This window comes from Crotalus tigris, unplaced genomic scaffold (assembly GCF_016545835.1).
Source record: "Crotalus tigris isolate CLP2741 ecotype Arizona unplaced genomic scaffold, ASM1654583v1 scf7180000018455.1436977, whole genome shotgun sequence".
Lineage (NCBI taxonomy): Eukaryota > Metazoa > Chordata > Lepidosauria > Squamata > Viperidae > Crotalus > Crotalus tigris.
In genome coordinates this window covers 112198-129964 of record NW_024097011.1, presented here as the reverse complement: position 1 = coordinate 129964, position 17767 = coordinate 112198, and the positions used below count along the sequence as shown (strand labels likewise).

The window sequence follows — 17767 nt, the reverse complement described above, 5'->3', positions numbered from 1 at the left end:
TGTAAGAGTACCAATTATTAACTATCCCACTGTTTCCTTACTACCAAAGAATATCTATTATTTTCTCGAACATGATTTTATTCAAAACAGAAGTATATTGATTTCGTTAGTCAAGGATTCTAAAAGACAGTTAAAAAGCACCATACTAATAGAAAGATGTTTCTGTTCTTATAAGCCAATTTGACATAAAAACATTCCATTTATTGCTTCAGTCTGAGTTGATTTTGAAAAAATGTTTCAAGTTCATGTGAAAGCTAAAAAAGGAAGAATAGCAAATCCAACAGAATCAAGTTCTTTATCCAGCATATGCTACATATATGTATACAAAACAGCCTTTTTTGCAGTAATTCAGAATAAACGCAACAGGGACAATATGACAATATAAAGTACGATAGTACTAAAAAGTATAGGAGTGTCTGGAATGTTTTCCAGACTGAAAAACATGGACTACCATTGAAAAGACTAGACTTTTGATGGAATAATTAAATGAACTATTAGTATGGCTTCAAGTTTACTTCCAAAACCTGAATTGGAATATGCAGCCACATGACTCTTTAGAGTGTTTTTTTCCTGGGATGGCATGGCAGCAGTAAAAGACAGCCACACAATCCAAAGAAAAGACATGGCTCCTTTTAAAAATTTGCAGATGCTTTAAAGTGTGCTTCATTCACACTTCCACATATTCAAATAACTTTTCCAAATTAATTCTGAGGCCCTGTGTAGCTCCAATGATTATTATTTTTTTTAGTTTAGTTTAGCTCTTGCTGATCTGCTTTCCTTCAAGATATTTTGGAACTGCAGTCTATTTACTGTATTGCTGTTGATGGTCATGCCAGCTAGAAACTATCATTCCCAAAGACCTCAAGGGATCTAGATCGACCAAATCTGTGTAGTAATATTACAACCCTTTTCTATGTGCTTGATTGATATCTCTATCTGTTGTATAACAATAAAACAAATAAAATTTACTTTTATGAAGAATGGAAGTCAATGAATACTTAGTTTAATATTCAGATGAGATCTTAGTAGTTAATCTTTAGAACTTTCTAAGCTATCCTGTTGTATTAAGCACTATACAGCCATCCAGGAAATTATCTATCTGATAATTTTCTGCTAATACTTTAACTGGGCAAAATGATACACCAAAGAGCAAAACGTTTTGAAGCAGTTTATGACATAATTCAAAATGTCATAAAGCATTTCCTGTGCTGATGTTGGACTCTGCTATACAGTTCAATATGGGTTATTTTCAAGTCAGATACCTCTTTGGATGTATTCCAGCTTTTCAAGTGCATTAGAAGCTCCACCACTGTTAAAAGCATTGAGGAATCTACTAAGGAAATATTTCTAAAACGATAACCCAAAGTGTCATTTGTCTAATATTAGAATAAATTTGCTGTCACATTGATGAACCCTGCGTGTCCCTTTTGCATTTATTTTGAATTGCTGCAGGATGGGACTGCCTGACTATGCATGTCCAGTATATGTTACATAGAAATCCTGATCCTTCTGGATTTGCTGCATCCTCTCTTTAGCATATTCCCATCCAATATGAAATACTGCAGTGCATCAGGAATGGGATGGTCTAACTTCAGGCTCCATCATATTTACTCTCCTTTTTAGAACCCTTCTATATCACATTCAGCCTGCCAAAACCTGAACTTGCCATTAAAAAATCCCTAAACTAAAGACTGGAACTGATAAAAAACAGCATTTTTATTTAGGATTTCACTTGTTTCATTTCTTTTCTTTTCTTTATGGACATAACATATACCAATTTCAAGATGTAGAAGTAGAGTGGATGGTCCCATCATTCAATTGTTTAAACAATCTAGTACTAGTATGAGATTATCATTTATATTAATGGCTGCTGATTGTTTCCACCATTCCATAAGGGTTTTTTAATTGCTAAATTGTTCTCTATGAGTAAACAAGGGTTAAAACATTTGAATGCAACCACAACAGGGTTGCTAAGGACAGAAAGGGAATCCTTGCACTGAAAAATAAAGCTCTATTGCCCTTACACAAATTTGAAGTACTACTGCAACAGCACTGCTGTGTCAACTCTGGCACAGCACAAACCATCAGCAATGGGACATGCTCATACCAGACTGAAATACTCAATTAGCATCTCTCTGATCCTATCCAGTATTGATGTAATGAATGATGAAGTGTCATGGATTTTATGAACCTTGAAATTGTCACTGATTTAAGGAGGAAGAGACTATTTTAATACTGGGCTAGTCAATGATGGCTTAGTCTGACTCATGAACTCTGAAGGTAATGTCATGGAAAATAGCAGAAAAATATTTGCATTTTGAAGACATTTTGTGCTATATTAGGTACAAGTGGAACATGATCTTGCATTCTGAAATAAAGGAAAACATTTTTTGAGATAAGATAATCAGTTTCAATTACAATATCTACATAATTTACATTGCCATAATACTTTTATTTTCTGACTATCAAATAATAGATAGATGAAATTAACCAACAAATAATACAGTATTTCATTGGCGTGAGAGACTTTGTTAAGAACTACTTCTGTATAGCAAATTTAGATTGCAAACTGAAGAAAGAAACAAACCAAGTCTTTTAATTGCTGAAAATACAACCAAATCAATCTGCGAATAAGTACCAGACATGAGTTAAAATAATGAATAGAGTGCTTTTATTACTAATGTACTGTATACCAAACAGAAAGACTTAAATGTTATGTGAAAGAATGACAAAAAAGTAGGATAAAGTACTCTTTGCAATTCAAAGATCTGAGGATAATTTTGCCAAAGACATCTGTAACAGCCCAGTCTGAGCAACAATATATGTAAACAAAATAAACCAGCTTCCCAGAGGTACAATGCTTTGCCAAAGAAAGCAGAGTCAGGTAAAAGTTATAAACAGCTAAGAGACCTATAAACATTACACTTTAATTTGTTTTGAACACATGAGAGAGCACAATGATTTACAAAGAGTCTTCCAATTTAAGTTACCCACACATTGAGGGTCTGTTTCAAATCTACTTAGGACCAAATGTCAGAGCTCTGACACTGCTTCAACATTATTTATAGGCTGAAGAATTAATGTGAGAGCAATTTCCCTTGCAAGCTGCTAAGGAGGCATCATTTATTTTTTTTTAAAAATAACTATGTTCTTGATAATTTCATTCACTAAAAGTCTTTGGTTGATATGAGAGACCTTGGGTATCAACTCATGATGCAAAAAGGTAGTCCTTGACTTATGACCATTTGTTCAGTGACTGTTCAAAGTTACAATGTACTGAATGAAGAGACTTACAACTCATGTAGGAAACTATGGCTGTTGCTGTAAACAAAACTCAGCACTTGATTGCCTGCCTACATTAATAACTGGGGGGGGGGAGATTGCTGCAACTCTTTCCACCTGCTAATTTCTCCATCATCTATGACCTTTTGGCCTTCTGTGCTCCACCATCCCAGCTAATCTCTACTTTCTTCTTGCTTCCGCTACTGAAGTGTGCCTGACCTGACTATTGGCCAGGACTGGAATTGGCTTTGCGCTGCAGATACGGGAAAAAAGCAGCCTTTTTTTCTCTTTGTGGAAAATGAAGTCAACCTCAGCTCTGCCTAGTAGCTCTTTCCAAAGGGATGTTTTGGCACAATATGGCCCAGGGAGTGATTTTGCCTCCCCCTCCCCACTTCACCATTTTGCAATTCAAAGCCAGCACCATTTTGCAATTCAAAGCCAGCAGTCCTATGGCCAGGACAGGCAAGAAGATTGCAAAAGTGAGCTGGGATGGCAGAGTGCAATTGCAGCAGGGATCTTGGAGCGCAGGGCGGCAAGGGCAATTGGACTGGGCTGGGGTGGCTGTGGCTTCCCCAGGTTGTGGCAAGCAGCCCCAGAGCCTTGCAGAGTAAACAAAAGGGCAAAGATGAGGGAAGGGGTGAGAGAGGTATGTGGGAGAAGTTGGAGGCAGTCCCTTATCTTACTGAGGCTCAGGGCTGGAAGGGACTGAGTGAGACCTTTACCTTAAGTAAAATTATCTTAATGATGGCAACAAGAATTACCAGGATTGCAATCACTAAGTGATGCAGTCTGTGTTATCTTGCTTTACAATTACATTGCTTAGCAACTAAAATTCCAGTCCCAACTGTGGTTGTAAGTCGAGGAGTACTTCTATTATTTGTATAAAAATATATTTGTATAAAAATAAAGTCAGGTATTTTCTTTTTTCAAAACTTGCTGATTTTTGTTCACTTTATCAAAAACATACAGCACTAGAAAAGGGAACAAATGGCCAGTTGAAATTTTTCATCAAATTTCTGAGCAGAAAAATGAGTGGATGATGTCCAAATTCCTCTGGAAGAAGAGAAATTCTCCAACAATTTCCAGTAGCCTACTACAACGTAGTGTGACAAAAATCCTGTTACTGGAAAAGCCAAACGGAAGTTCTCTGGAGATTAAACTAAAAGCTAGAAGTTAGGGAGAGAGGATTTCACAATAAAAATGTCCTTTGGCCATCTGTCTCAAAATCAATGAAAAAACGATTCCTCCTGATAATAATAATAAAAAATTAAGCAAATTGTTTCACCAAATTAAATATAAAGCTAAAAGGAAAATATTAGTTCTCTACCTGTCAAGAATGCTTTTTTTTTAAGTTCAGTTCTTTTTCACCACATGTCTGAGTTAGACTCAGTAACTGAGTTCCCATTAATAATTATCAATTCAAGGGTGCAATTAGTCAGTCTTTAATTAAGTCCAGGACTGACTGAATGGTTTTTCTTTTAGTCTACTATACTTTTTGTAACCATTTCCAATTTTATAAAGACATTTATCTTTTCAGTGCTCTATCTCAATGCACAGCTTTCACTCCTGTAGCTTATTGTTAGAAAAATCTGTATCTTAATATTTTGATTTTAAAGCATCAAAATGGACTTATTGTACATGATTCTCTCCAAGATTAAAGATTTTTTAAAAGTGTATGCTTTCATATTAATTTACAATAAGGAACCAGACAGTTTGGATCAATTAAAATGGATGGTTGTAATGACATCAATATAAGCAACTTGGTCTACCTTACTTGACTCTGATGTTGTCAGTTGTATCAAATTTTCACTTTCTTCATCAGTGCTTCCTTCATAATTTTCTTTTTCAACTGTACTTTTTGAAGCAATTACTGGGTCCCTATAAGAATACAAAGCTTTATCAAAATACACCAGTATTATAGAACATATAGAGCTCATAAACAGGCAAGAAAAGGATAAAATGCCTTAATAGAAAAAAGGAATGGTTTTAATTAAACTTACTTTACAATGTTGGGTAACATTTGTAATAGAAAATTATTTTTCAAAAACACATTCCTTGTTGTAATGATGGGGATTTAAAATAGACAAAAAAGATTTGTGTCGTTCCCACCATTCTGACATCCAAGAAATTATTGAAGGTTGTTCTCTCAGGTTTGGGGACAATGTGATTGTAGAAACCCCCTTTTGTCTGTTTTCCTTTGTTTTGATTCATTTTGGTCTTCTTTTTCAATATTGGTTCTTCAGATCAGTTATATCATCTTCCTTCCTTCCTTCCATCCATCCACCTACCTTCCCATCTTTCTTCCTACTTACCAATCTACCTACCCACCTATTTTAGTTGGAAATCACAGAGTTGTTTGTAAGTAAGGGTAGGGGAAGAGCCTATAAATTAAATAAATAAGTGAAACAAATAGAGAACACACATTTTATTATATATTTTATTTCTTACTCTTGAACTTTTCACTCTTTTTCCTTTCAAATTCTTTATATTTCCCATCCCATTTTCTTTTCCTAATCTCTAGCTTCATTTTTACAAAAATGCTTTAATACTGTTTCCCATTGCCAATGTGAGACAGTCAATGTTACTCCCATTTGTCTAAATGTTACCACTAATGTTGACAGATACTGGTTCTCATTAAACTTTTAATATCTTATCTGTGACACTGTTGTATGTTTTCTTCCCAATTTACAGTACAGCAAAACTCCATATATAACATTTCTATAATATTAAATCAAACTTTGCAGTCATTCAGTGCCTTAGGGAAAAAATAAGTACAGACTAAGCTTTTGGTGCATGCCAAATCTATTCTAACATGGAAGATTAGCCAGTGAGATAAAGTATTTTCCAATAACTAAAGTCTATAGAGATGATGCTGGGGTATGTTATCAGGAATCCTATTATATAAATTCTCACATTGTATATTTAAATAGAAATAAAAAACAAAGCAAAATAGCTATGTTAATCATAAAAATGACATAATAGAAAATACCCAACGTCACAAACATATGCAGGTTCTACAGACCAAATAAGTTGGCCTATAAGCATGTATTGTAAATATTATCTCCAGAAATGTTTTCAATTATGTACTGTATCTTATATTAAAATCATTGTATGTTTATGTCAAAGTAATATTAAAAACAAAAATAAATATAAGAAATGAAAGATGACCTAGAGGCAAACAAAATCACCACTAAAAGCCAACATGTGTTTGTCAAAAACAGATCATGCCAGACAAACCTTATTGCATTCTTTGACCAAGTGACAAAATTAGTGGATCAGAGGAATGCTGTGGATATAATTTACTTGGACTTCAGTAAGGCATTTGATAAAGTAGATCACAACCTACTACTTGATAAGATAGAAAAATGCGGGTTAGACAGCATCACCACCAGATGGATTCGTAGCTGGCTGACCGGCCATACTCAGCATGTGGTCCTCAATGGAACTGCATCTACATGGAGGGAAGTGTGTAGTGAGGTGCCCCAGTGCTCTGTTCTAGGCCTAGTGCTCTTCAACATTTTCATCAACAATTTGGATGAGGGGATAGATGGGGAACTCATCAAATTTGCGGATGACACCAAGCTGGCAGGAATAGCCAACACTCCAGAAGACAGGCTTAAGATATAGGAGGACCTGGACAGACTTGAACACTAGGCGCTATCCAACAAAATGAAATTCAATGGTGAAAAAAGTAAGGTTCTACATTTAGGCAAGAAAAAACAAATGTTCAAGTATAGTATGGGGGTACCTTGCTCAATAGTAGTAACTGTGAAAGGGATCTCGGAGTCCTAGTGGACAATCATTTAAATATGAGCCAGCAGTGTGCTGCAGCTGCCAAAAAAGCCAACACAGTGCTGGGCTGCATTAACAGAAGGATAGAATCAAGATCACATGAAGTATTAATACCACTTTACAATGCTTTGGTAAGGCCATACTTGGAATACTGCATCCAGTTTTGGTCACCACGATGTAAAAAAGATGTTGAGACTCTAGAAAGAGTACAGAGAAGAGCAACAAAGATGATTAGGAGATTGGAGGCTAAAACATATAAGGAACGGTTGCTGGAATTGGGTATGTCTAGTTTAACGAAGAGAAGGACGAGGGGGGACATGATAGCAGTGTTCCAATATCTCAAGACCTGCCACAAAGAAGAGGGAGTCAAGCTATTCTCCAAAGCACCTGAAGGCAGGACAAGAAGCAATGGATGGAAACTAATCAAGGAGAGAAGCAATCTAGAACTAAGAAGAAACTTCCTGACAGTTAGAACAATTAACCAATGGAACAACCTGCCTCCAGAAGTAGTGAATGCTCCAACACTGGAAGTTTTTAAAAAGAGACTGGACAGCCATTTGTCCGAAATGGTGTAGGGTTCCTGCCTGAATAGGGGGTTGGATTCGATGACCTCCAAGGTCCCTTCCAACTTTTTTATTATTATTATTATTATTATTATTATTATTATTATTAGTAGTAGTAGTAGTAGTAGTAGTAGTAGTATTGGTAGTAGTAGTATTAGTAGTAGTAGTAGTAGTAGTATTAACATTTATTTAAATCCCATTTATATATTTAAATTCAAAAAATTCATCCCAAGGCAAGACTTAATGAAAGTTGGTCCATGGACATATTTTTTTTTAAGCAAAGACATTCTTATGTAGTGGAGTTTAGGGTGATCATGGGAATATTTTATTGGCAGCAACATGGATTTATTTGGCCATTGTTTTTTTCTAGTTTTTTAAAAAAGTCAATTATTATATATTGTACACATCTATGTGAAATCACAGCTGCCTTTTTTAATTTTAATTTTTCCTTTTTCTCTTTACAAACAACAAAATACAAAGTAATTTTTTTCTTTTTTCTTAGTAGTACTATGTCCTGTTCTTGGTGTTGGCCTTCATATATATCAAATTCTTCCTGAGAATCTAAGATGCCATAATATGCTGGCAAAGTATTTGTGTGGGTCTAAGTAGCATGGCCTTTTGTAACTGACAGAAATTCTGGCAATGTGCAGTTTATCTAAGTACCTCCAAGGTTTTTGGTATAATGCCCAGTGCCATTTTTACAATTATTAATTAACATATTTTCAAACAATCAGTCCTGTTCACTTTCTTTCAGCATTTTCCTTTCTAGAATTCAGGAAGGGAGAAAACTTCATATTGAAACACAAAATAAAAAAAGGCCCTAGCTGTACTGGTGCAAAAGAAGGTTCCTTCTAGCCAGGTCTTTCTTTCATATCAGAACTGCTGGGGCCATCTATCACATGCCTGCCTTCCGAAACTTCATGAGAAAGCCATACACAATTTAGACAAGGCCATCTGTACTTTGGCCAAGAGGCAGCTGCGGCCTTGAGAAGAAGATATGCCTCATGAGCAGTGACAGGAGGAAGACAGCAAAAGTCAGTTGGAGGCAGCAAGGCCAGCAGGGGCAGCTGGTCCAGTGAGGCCAGCAGGGGCAGTAGATCCAGAGTGACTATCCCTGCAGGGTTAGTGAGAGCAGGGCTACCAAAAGGGCAAAGATGGAGGGGGGGTAGAGAGATAGATAGATGGAGGATTTTGCAGTCATAAGTGCAGGCCAGCTGCCATGCGCCCAAAATTTTAATCACATGACTGCAAGGGTGCTGCATTGGGTGAAACTTCAGGGACCAAGCATATTTATCACTTGTTCAGCACTGCCATAACTTCAAAAGGCCACTGAATGGTTTAAACTCAAGAACTACCTGTATTTATTCCATTTAGGTGTGTATTTAGAATGCTTCAAATAAATACTATAATTAATGTATTATTGCCAAAATGCTGAATTGCTAAAGTTCTTCTATAGAACTTCATTTCTATATTACTTCATTTCAAGACACACAGTCTTTGAACTTCGAAGCCTGCATAAGATAGAGAACAGAGCTACTCCTATTTCATGCATGATGTTTACTTAGTAGAAGGAAAGTAATAAATTATACCCTGTTTGTGCAGTTTCCGGTATTGTTTCTTCGACTTCTTTTAAATGTTTCTGTAAGCTTCTTATCTTTGCTTTCTTTTCATTGAGGACCAAGACAAATCGCTTATAAAGGTCAGCCTCCAGTTCTTCTTTAGCTTCAACACATTTTTGTAATCTTAAAAATAAATGCCTCTGTTAATTGCATAATAAAGAATAAGAGAGGTTTTTTTTAAAAAAATACAGTACTGACTTTTCTGAGAAGCTTAAATCAAAGTCATCGAGTATAGCAGAAATGATGACAGTGAATAGAAGTACAACTATACCAGGACAATTATTTGATTATGACTTCATTATAGATATAAATATTATACATATTTATCAATTTTACATTTGGGGGAGATAATTATTTTAATAGAATATCAAAGATATATGCTGAATTTTAAAAAACCTATATAATGGCTTATGAAAAAATCTGAAAATATTCAGGCTCATATCAAATGCTGTCAGTTTACTTGTACAGTAGATATTGTTAGTATGCATACTGTTAGCATCCTGAAAAGTAAAGCATCATCTTGTAGCATCTTATTTGTTGCAACAATACCTTTCAATCCCTCAGTGTCTTGGTGGATTAATAGAAAGCACTCTGAGAGCTAGTTTGCCTGCCAGTAAATGAATTTGGGATTAAATCCGCCAATGATAGCAGCCATTTTATAAACAGGTCATTTTGTAAGTACTGCCACATGTGTATCAGGACCATATGGAGTCCTGTTCTTCTGTACAGTCTCATTAACTAGAAAACCAAAGTATTGCCAAACTTTCCAGAAGTCCAATCATTTGTCATGCTACTAAACAAGCACCAAAACCTTGTAACTTCATATAGTAATTGCAAATTGTTGCTGCTGTTGGAGATTTAGCCATCAAAACATCCATTCACAATAGGAACGAAATATATCTGATATAATACATACACGTGTGTGTTTGTATTGCAATTCTACATGCATCATCCTATAAGTAAATGCAAAATTCAACGTGGAATTAGAATACTATATTAGGATTTGGTACTTCTGTCTTTCAATTTAAAAGCACATTTCTTCTTGTACATTAAATGATTAAATCCATGTAATACTTTTATTTATATCAAATATATTTGAATCCTCACACGCTAATCCATGTCAAAATGCTGGAAAATATAGTTTTTACAGCTTATCTACTAAATAACTTCATAAATGACAAATAATCCTATCTACTAAATAACTTCATAAATGACAAATAATCCTATGAATTTAAGCTACCCTGCTATGTGATGTGGATATTCAATAGCTAATAAATAATTCAACTAATTTAAATGCAAATCACTGGGTATCATTACTGTGGAGATCAATTTGGTAAATCTTGCTAGAAACATTAGAGGTACTAATCAACTACCTGAAGAACTCCTGTATATAAATCAAGTTTTAATTAGTTAGGGGAGAGGTAAGAAAGAACAACCTAGAAATGATAAAAATGCAAGTATCAATATATAAATAAATACTGACACAATACATTCTAGGAAGATTCAAAGTTTTCAGCAGTATTTAAACAGTGGAAAAATATAGTTCTGTGTTTTCACTGGTAGATGTAATCCAATAAAGGTCATATCTAACTGATTTAAATTAACTTTAAATCAGCTTCATTAATCCCTGGTTAGTAAATTAGCATTGCATTCACATAATAAAAAGTCTGAGGGAATCAAAAGAAAGTAAAAAAAAAAACCTGTGAATGTTATTTTTCAACTTACTGCTCTTGCATATCATCCAGATCACTCAGAAGCCTTTCATTCTCTTTTTGTAGGTGATCATTTTTGGCATGTAGTTCTTTTACACATTCTAGGCAATAGGTAATCAGCTCTCTAATGACTTCAGATGAGTTTGTAACTCTTTGTAATATCAATGATCCAAGTCTAAACTAGGACAAAAGAAAGTAAACATTATTTGAATAGAAAAGATCATGAAATTCATCTGTACATCCATCTTACAAGACGAAAGGGGGGGGGAAGCATTGAATGTTTATCTGATTATTTCTCCTAACTACTTCATGTGTCAATACTGATTTTTCAACTTAGGAGAGGGAAAACACAGTTGTTTTAAAAATATCTATAACTGACATTAAAAATTGAAAGCTTTGTTGATTGTCAGATGGAAAAGATGGGTTCTTAGAATACAAGAAAATATATTAAGATTTATTTTCAATGGAAGATTAACTATACAAGTAATCGGTCAGTCAAGAAAATACTAATTTCAATCTTTCTGCATGTTGTATTTTTGTGCTTCATTGCTAATAACATCAATGTGTTTTATACACAATGTTTAAATTTCATTTATTTCATTCTAATCGTCAAAATTTCCTCTCAACTTTCCATGGTTCCATGATTTAGGCATAATATTATTAAAACTAATTAGAAGCACATAAAAATACTTTAACAAAAAAGTATAATCCAATAAAGAAAACTATGATATGTCATTGTAACAATAAGCAGTTACAATTTATATATATTTCACTAATGCAAATATTATTTAAATACTTAAGTATTTCTAATGTATTTACACAACTATCTTGTTTTAACTTACTGTACTCTGTATGAATAAGTCCTATATTTCATTATATGTGTCTATACAAAGTCTATATTTACGGGCAATCTGCTTATAAATGGCATGTGCAATAAGGTCTTCATTGATGATGGATGCACCATGGAGAAACTTAAAAAAACAGGTTAGAAATAGATTCTCATGAATAAAATCTACATAGCTGCTAAGAGTAAAAGAATGATGTAATCAATCAATCAATCAATCAATCAATCACTAACCTAGCAAGATACAATGAATATGATGGAAACTGCTGCATACCCATCCCCCACAGTCTCCAAATAAATATTTGAGGACAGCATCAACCATGCTTAGATTTTGACTTATTAACATAATACATATTTCATCTATAAAGTTCATTGTCATCATATGAAACAGCCACCAAATTAGAGGGTATTAAAGAGGATTGAACAAGTTCATGGAGGATTGAGCTGTCAGTGATTAAAGGCTTAATGGATATTTACTATTTCTGGCTTTGAATAATAGCTAATAACCATTATTAATAAGAGAGGAACGATATTTGTTTGCATGAATGAGCCTACCGAATGCATCTAACTGGCCAAAGTGTGGCACAATCCAGATTCACCTTGATTCAGCAGATTTCTTCCTGTACTGTATAGTATATTATGGCTATAGTTAGTCTTTTTAGTGACTGCCTAATTTAGCAACCAGTTGTAGTTACAACAGTGATGAAAAAGTAACTTTATGATCAATCCTCACATTTATGATTTTTCACAAGTAGGTAAAGGAAAGCTTAAGTAAGATCATAAGCAGAGCTGCAGTTTCACCTAGCAATAGCTTGGCTTTAATGACTAAGTTGCAGGTTCCAACTGTGATTGCTACATAAAAACCACCAGTATCTTATAAGATGGCCCACTCTGGAACCAGGTTGTAAGTATCCCCAGGGATGTCCATCATAACTTTGAACAGTCACTAGGCAACCAGTTGTAAGTCAAGTACTATCTGTAATGTTTCAAGGAGAAATGCTTCACTCATGTTAATATGTTTTGTGAAGAGCCTCTTTAAATGCTTTCTGAGGCCCTATCAAATAAGTCTTCATTTGAAAGATGGAAAACAAAAGAGCTTGACTCTATGCAGACTCTATTCACATGTTACAGTATGTGTTACATAAACAGGGCAAGCTGATCAGTTACTTCTCTTTTTCCTATATTACCTCATGTAACAATTACCAAATAATAAGCAATTGGTTACAAATATCAGACTATAGATAGTTTGGGTAATCATTTTAACTTATACTGCTACAATTTAATTGCACAATTGCTAAATATAAATTTAGACTTGCTACCATGCTTTTAAAATAAGGACAAAGCATAGCGAAGTTGGCAGAACAACATGATAAATAGTTTTAACATTTTAAAAAGCAGAGTATCATGGCATAACACAATATGCACAGTGCATATAAATTGAGGTATGTTAATGCTTCCATTCAGTAACTCAATATTCATTAGATTGACATTTAAGAAAATTTATGAAACACATGTGAAGTGTGTAGACTGTTACATTTTCAGACACCATGTTTTGAGAACTACTTCCTCCTTCAGTTGTTGCCCTTTTACTTTCAAAAATCATGGAAATTATGTGTCTGTCAAATCTACACTTGAAATTGATGTAATAATATAATACAGTGAATTTATTTATTTTATTAAAATATGATTGATATAGAGTAGGGTTTTTTAAATGACAGTAATTGAAATCATATTGTTCTAGAACTTTTCAGAATGTTAGAAGTCTCGGCTATTGAAGGCAAGGAGCTTTTCTATTCTGTTATTTGACTCCAAGGTTGGAAATTCATAAGAATAAGCATGAGATAATGCCTAGACTAAGGCAAAGTATGCAAGTTCCTAAACAGAGCACTAAAAATATTTTGCCATCATGTGCAATAGCACTATTCTCATTCTCAAATAATTATAGCTGGTTTTCTTAATACAGTTTCATTTTTGGAAACTCTTACTGAAGTCCAAATCATCCCTAACTAAATGTAACTAACATATCACTTTTTTAGTCACATATAATAAAAATGTATTGATCTATTCAGGAATTTTACAATATGGCAAAGCTTAAGTTGGATTGCACTTTGTGTATTTAACAGCTATGACACTGGCAACATCCTCTCATACATCAATTTACTGGGCTCCAGCCTCATTTGACTGCAATGCCTATGAGTTATTCTTCTACTTTAAAAAAATATTTTTCAGAATACTTTTACCCTTAAATACAATTATTGGCAGAAAATCTTTTTTATTGTGTATCTGTTTTGTCATCTGTTTGGGTTTTAACTAGCATATTTGTAACTAACCAGGAATGACATTAACCACAATCTATCAGCTTAGCCAGAATAACAAAGTGAAGTTAAACAACAGTAGAAGGAAAAGTTTCCCTCCTTCCTGTGATAAGAAAGAAATTGTGAGTTATAAGAATACAGGCAGAGTTCACTTCTGAGATTCCAAAATTTAATCATATTTTTCCTCAATATGGATCAGCAACATCTTGCAAAAAGAAAAATAGGTGATACTGAGAATACTTCCACCAAAACAGATATAGCCATAAAAATCATACACTCCAAATTTACCATCCAGACTCTTTTCTTTTTCCTAAGTAGTTTTAGTTGGCAAAGTACATTAGCTTTGGCTTCCAAGTGCTCCATCTGTATCCTTTCCCCTGCCAAAAAAATTCTTAATCCTGATAAAATTATTTATTTTATGTCATTAGACTTGAAGACCACAGCCATTTCCTGTTTTACTCACTTGGTGTCTGTCAGTTACCCTTCTCAACCTGAGCTTCCATTTTGACTGTCATGGCTTTAACTATAATAGACACATTTTATATATAAAAAACTTGCTGTTGCTTTTAAAATCCTCTGAACCAGCAATGGCCACAACACCTTGCATCATAGAATTCTACAAATTATATTATTTATATTAGCAGGCCGGACTTCCCCCACCCCCAATTCCTCCAGATATGAGAAAGCTGAAAGTGGCAGTCCCAGCAAAACCAAAGGGTGTCCAGTAGGGAAGAAAAGATTAAATTAAGCACTATCAATAAATCAAAGAAAGGCACTGATTTTTCACTCAGGCTTAAAGGCAAAAGAAGCATGGGATACTTGAATCATTTAATTCAAAGGCAAAGTTTTCATCCAATTGGGACTAAGTACATTCTCCAATATTCATGCTTTTGTTGAGTTTCCCAGTTCTAATCAGAGGTTGCTTCCCTTCTTTTCCTTCATCACAGGATATATGAGAAATGCTGACAAAGCTTAGGTGAATCCAAAGTCTAATATTGCAATGGTGAAAAATACCATATATTTTAATGCCATTCTTAATATTACTTTTATCATGCTATTTTCCCATCTTTTATATCCATCATGCTATTTACTTTTGATAAGCAATATTTATTCAAAGCGCAGAAAAAGAGAAAGTAGTAGTAAGCCAAAGAAAATAGTGGTAAGAAGGTAAACAAGGTAAGAAAAGATTTATAATTAAAATTAATTTGCAATAAAAACATTTGTATACCTCTCCACACTTTTTACTTGCAAACCGTGCTTTCTTCTGTCATGTTTATACATCACTTCATGCATTGCCTTTTGAGCTTTATATTTTTCACATTCTTTTTTAGGAGTTCATTTAACATACAACTTCTTTGATCTTGCTTTATCTCTTCCTTCATTTATTTCTTTTGCAATTCAAATTTCATTCTCTTCAGATGATCAAATAACCCCAACCCTGTTTCTTTTGTGTTGGTTACTCATGTAAGTAAAAAATATCAAAAGATATATAACCCAAAGAATAATAATATTCTCTGATGGTATTAGCTTTATCCTCTAAATCAGGGATCTTCAAACTTGGCCCTTTTATGACTTGTGGACTTCAACTCCCAGAATTCCTGAGCCAAATTTAAAGACCCCTGCTCCAAATGCTTTTGAAAATTTACCTATTTCTGGAAGGTTATCAGAATTGGTGCTAACCTGGACTCTAGGAGAAGGCTATTCTGGAAATGAAGGATGGAAATTCCTCTTACAACATTCAAAATTTGGCATTTATTCTAGACTAATGATCATTCATCTTGTTCAACTATTTGGATCTTGATAACAGCAATGCATTTCCTTTTATTTTTAAACTACCAGTCTGATTAAATGTTCTAGAGAACTTGAAAGCTTGCAGACGCTTTTAAAATATGCAGATTCTTGCTAAATTAAATTTTAATCCTTTTTGCGTCATTTATTTACTGTTAACACGTTGGCCTTTAAATGACTTAGATGACCACTATCAGATGCCAAGAGAATTTTTAAAAAATTAAAATGGACCCAGATAAATAAGAGGACTTTTCCACAGAACTATAGTTTTTCATAACTATAGATATCTGTAACACTCTCCTAAATGTTATTTCTGAAAATGAAGAGCTTCTTTGGAATGGTGTTTTATGTAGCATTGGGGGAGCTGCATTGAACTCTTTCTGTTCACACAGTTTTCTGGAACCAAATAAATACATAATGAAAAACACAATATTAAATATTTAGGTTTATGAAAGTTTATATTCAAATGTTATATAATGTTAAATTTTATATAACTTGTAATTATATATTTATTAATATAATAAAATAATTATATTAATAATAAATGTTAAAAACATACTAAAATTTTATTCAGTAAAATTTTCTTCTGATAGGTAAAGTTTAAATTTATAAGTAATAAAAATATTTTTAGAGTTGGAAATAATTAAAAGTAGGTATTTTAGAACTTTGTTTGTTTGATTTACATACCTACTTATCTTATACTCCATAACTCTGGATGGCTGATAAACACCCCCCAAATCTCTCAGCATTCCCCAAAAGAACACTCCTCATGCATCGGGCATTTTACTGGGCTCTAGCCTTACTCTGTTCTGATGCTGATGGAAAAAGCCAGCTCTTCTTTCTGGAAGGTGAGGCGGTTAGGGGCCTATCTCATTTTAAGGGAAAGAGTGTTCCACTTGCCAGTATGATTAATTAGAATATTTAGATTCAGTGGAATTTGCATGTTAATGCACATGTATTCAAAATTTATGATACTGAAATTCCATAAAATAATAAATGAATTGATATGATTTCTCCATGGATAAAAGTAAATGATAAATAAATAATACAATATTTAAATAACTAAAGAAAACTACTGCAATTTATACGTAGTTTTTCACTTATGGCTAGACCCACAGGTCTCCAAATTCTCTTGGGATCTCAGCAGCAGATTTGCACAGGCAAAGAAGTGAATTTAGACAGCACTCCCACTTTTCCCACATAGAAAGATGTTTTAAAAATATCTCAAGTCTCCATCCTAAATTACTTCTTAGTTTGACCTCCCGAATACTAGTTGCTCACCTTAAATTAGCAGATTAAGACTATATTATGTCTCATACTAGAATATATTCATGTGATTTAATGCCTCAATACCCTGATTTCTCCCTATCTTTTAGTATTTTGTGGTTAAATTCTATGTGAAAACTCCCTCAAAGTGGGAATCTGTGTGAATATATTGTCCAACCTGGATGAAAGATTAGGGAAAATGAAGGAGATAGTAACCTTGTTTACTAAATTAATAATTCAAGCATTGTCATGGTGTTGTTAATACAAAACATTTTCTTCTACTCTGCAAGTAAAAATTTACTCAGTAAAGAATAGAAATGCTGTTGGTAAAACTTTCCAGAGGAAAAGAAAAAATATTTCACATTGAAAAGGGAGGAAATCCTGGCAATTACAAAAATATTTATCTTAAAAACAATTGGATTGTGTCAGCTGAGCAAAGAGTCAGAAATGGATTTTGTTATTGAAACAATTTTAGCTAAAGAAAATTTGGTTGTAGTTATAGACAGTTACAGGGCTTGTTCCCCATTTCTATTCTTTATTCTGATGATGAAAACAACAGACCTGAAGACAATAGCTTCACATTACT

At 33.8% G+C, this 17767-nt stretch overlaps 1 protein-coding gene across 13 annotated transcripts in view; it reads right to left on the bottom strand.

Moving 5' to 3' along the window:
- The window catches only part of XRCC4 (X-ray repair cross complementing 4), a 103488-nt gene that overhangs the window by 50570 nt on the left and 35151 nt on the right, over nt 1-17767 (bottom strand). For 8 of the 13 annotated variants that reach the window (XM_039352601.1, XM_039352603.1, XM_039352600.1 and 5 more), the window contains 3 exons: nt 10982-11148; nt 9227-9379; nt 5057-5160 (listed from right to left, as the gene is read on the bottom strand). In XM_039352601.1, coding sequence (XP_039208535.1) covers nt 5057-5160; nt 9227-9379; nt 10982-11148 — 424 coding nt within the window. Of the gene's footprint in view, nt 1-5051; nt 5161-9226; nt 9380-10981; nt 11149-17767 lie in introns of all 13 variants that reach the window. The other 5 variants (XR_005557822.1, XM_039352611.1, XM_039352607.1 and 2 more) reach the window with 2 other exon arrangements.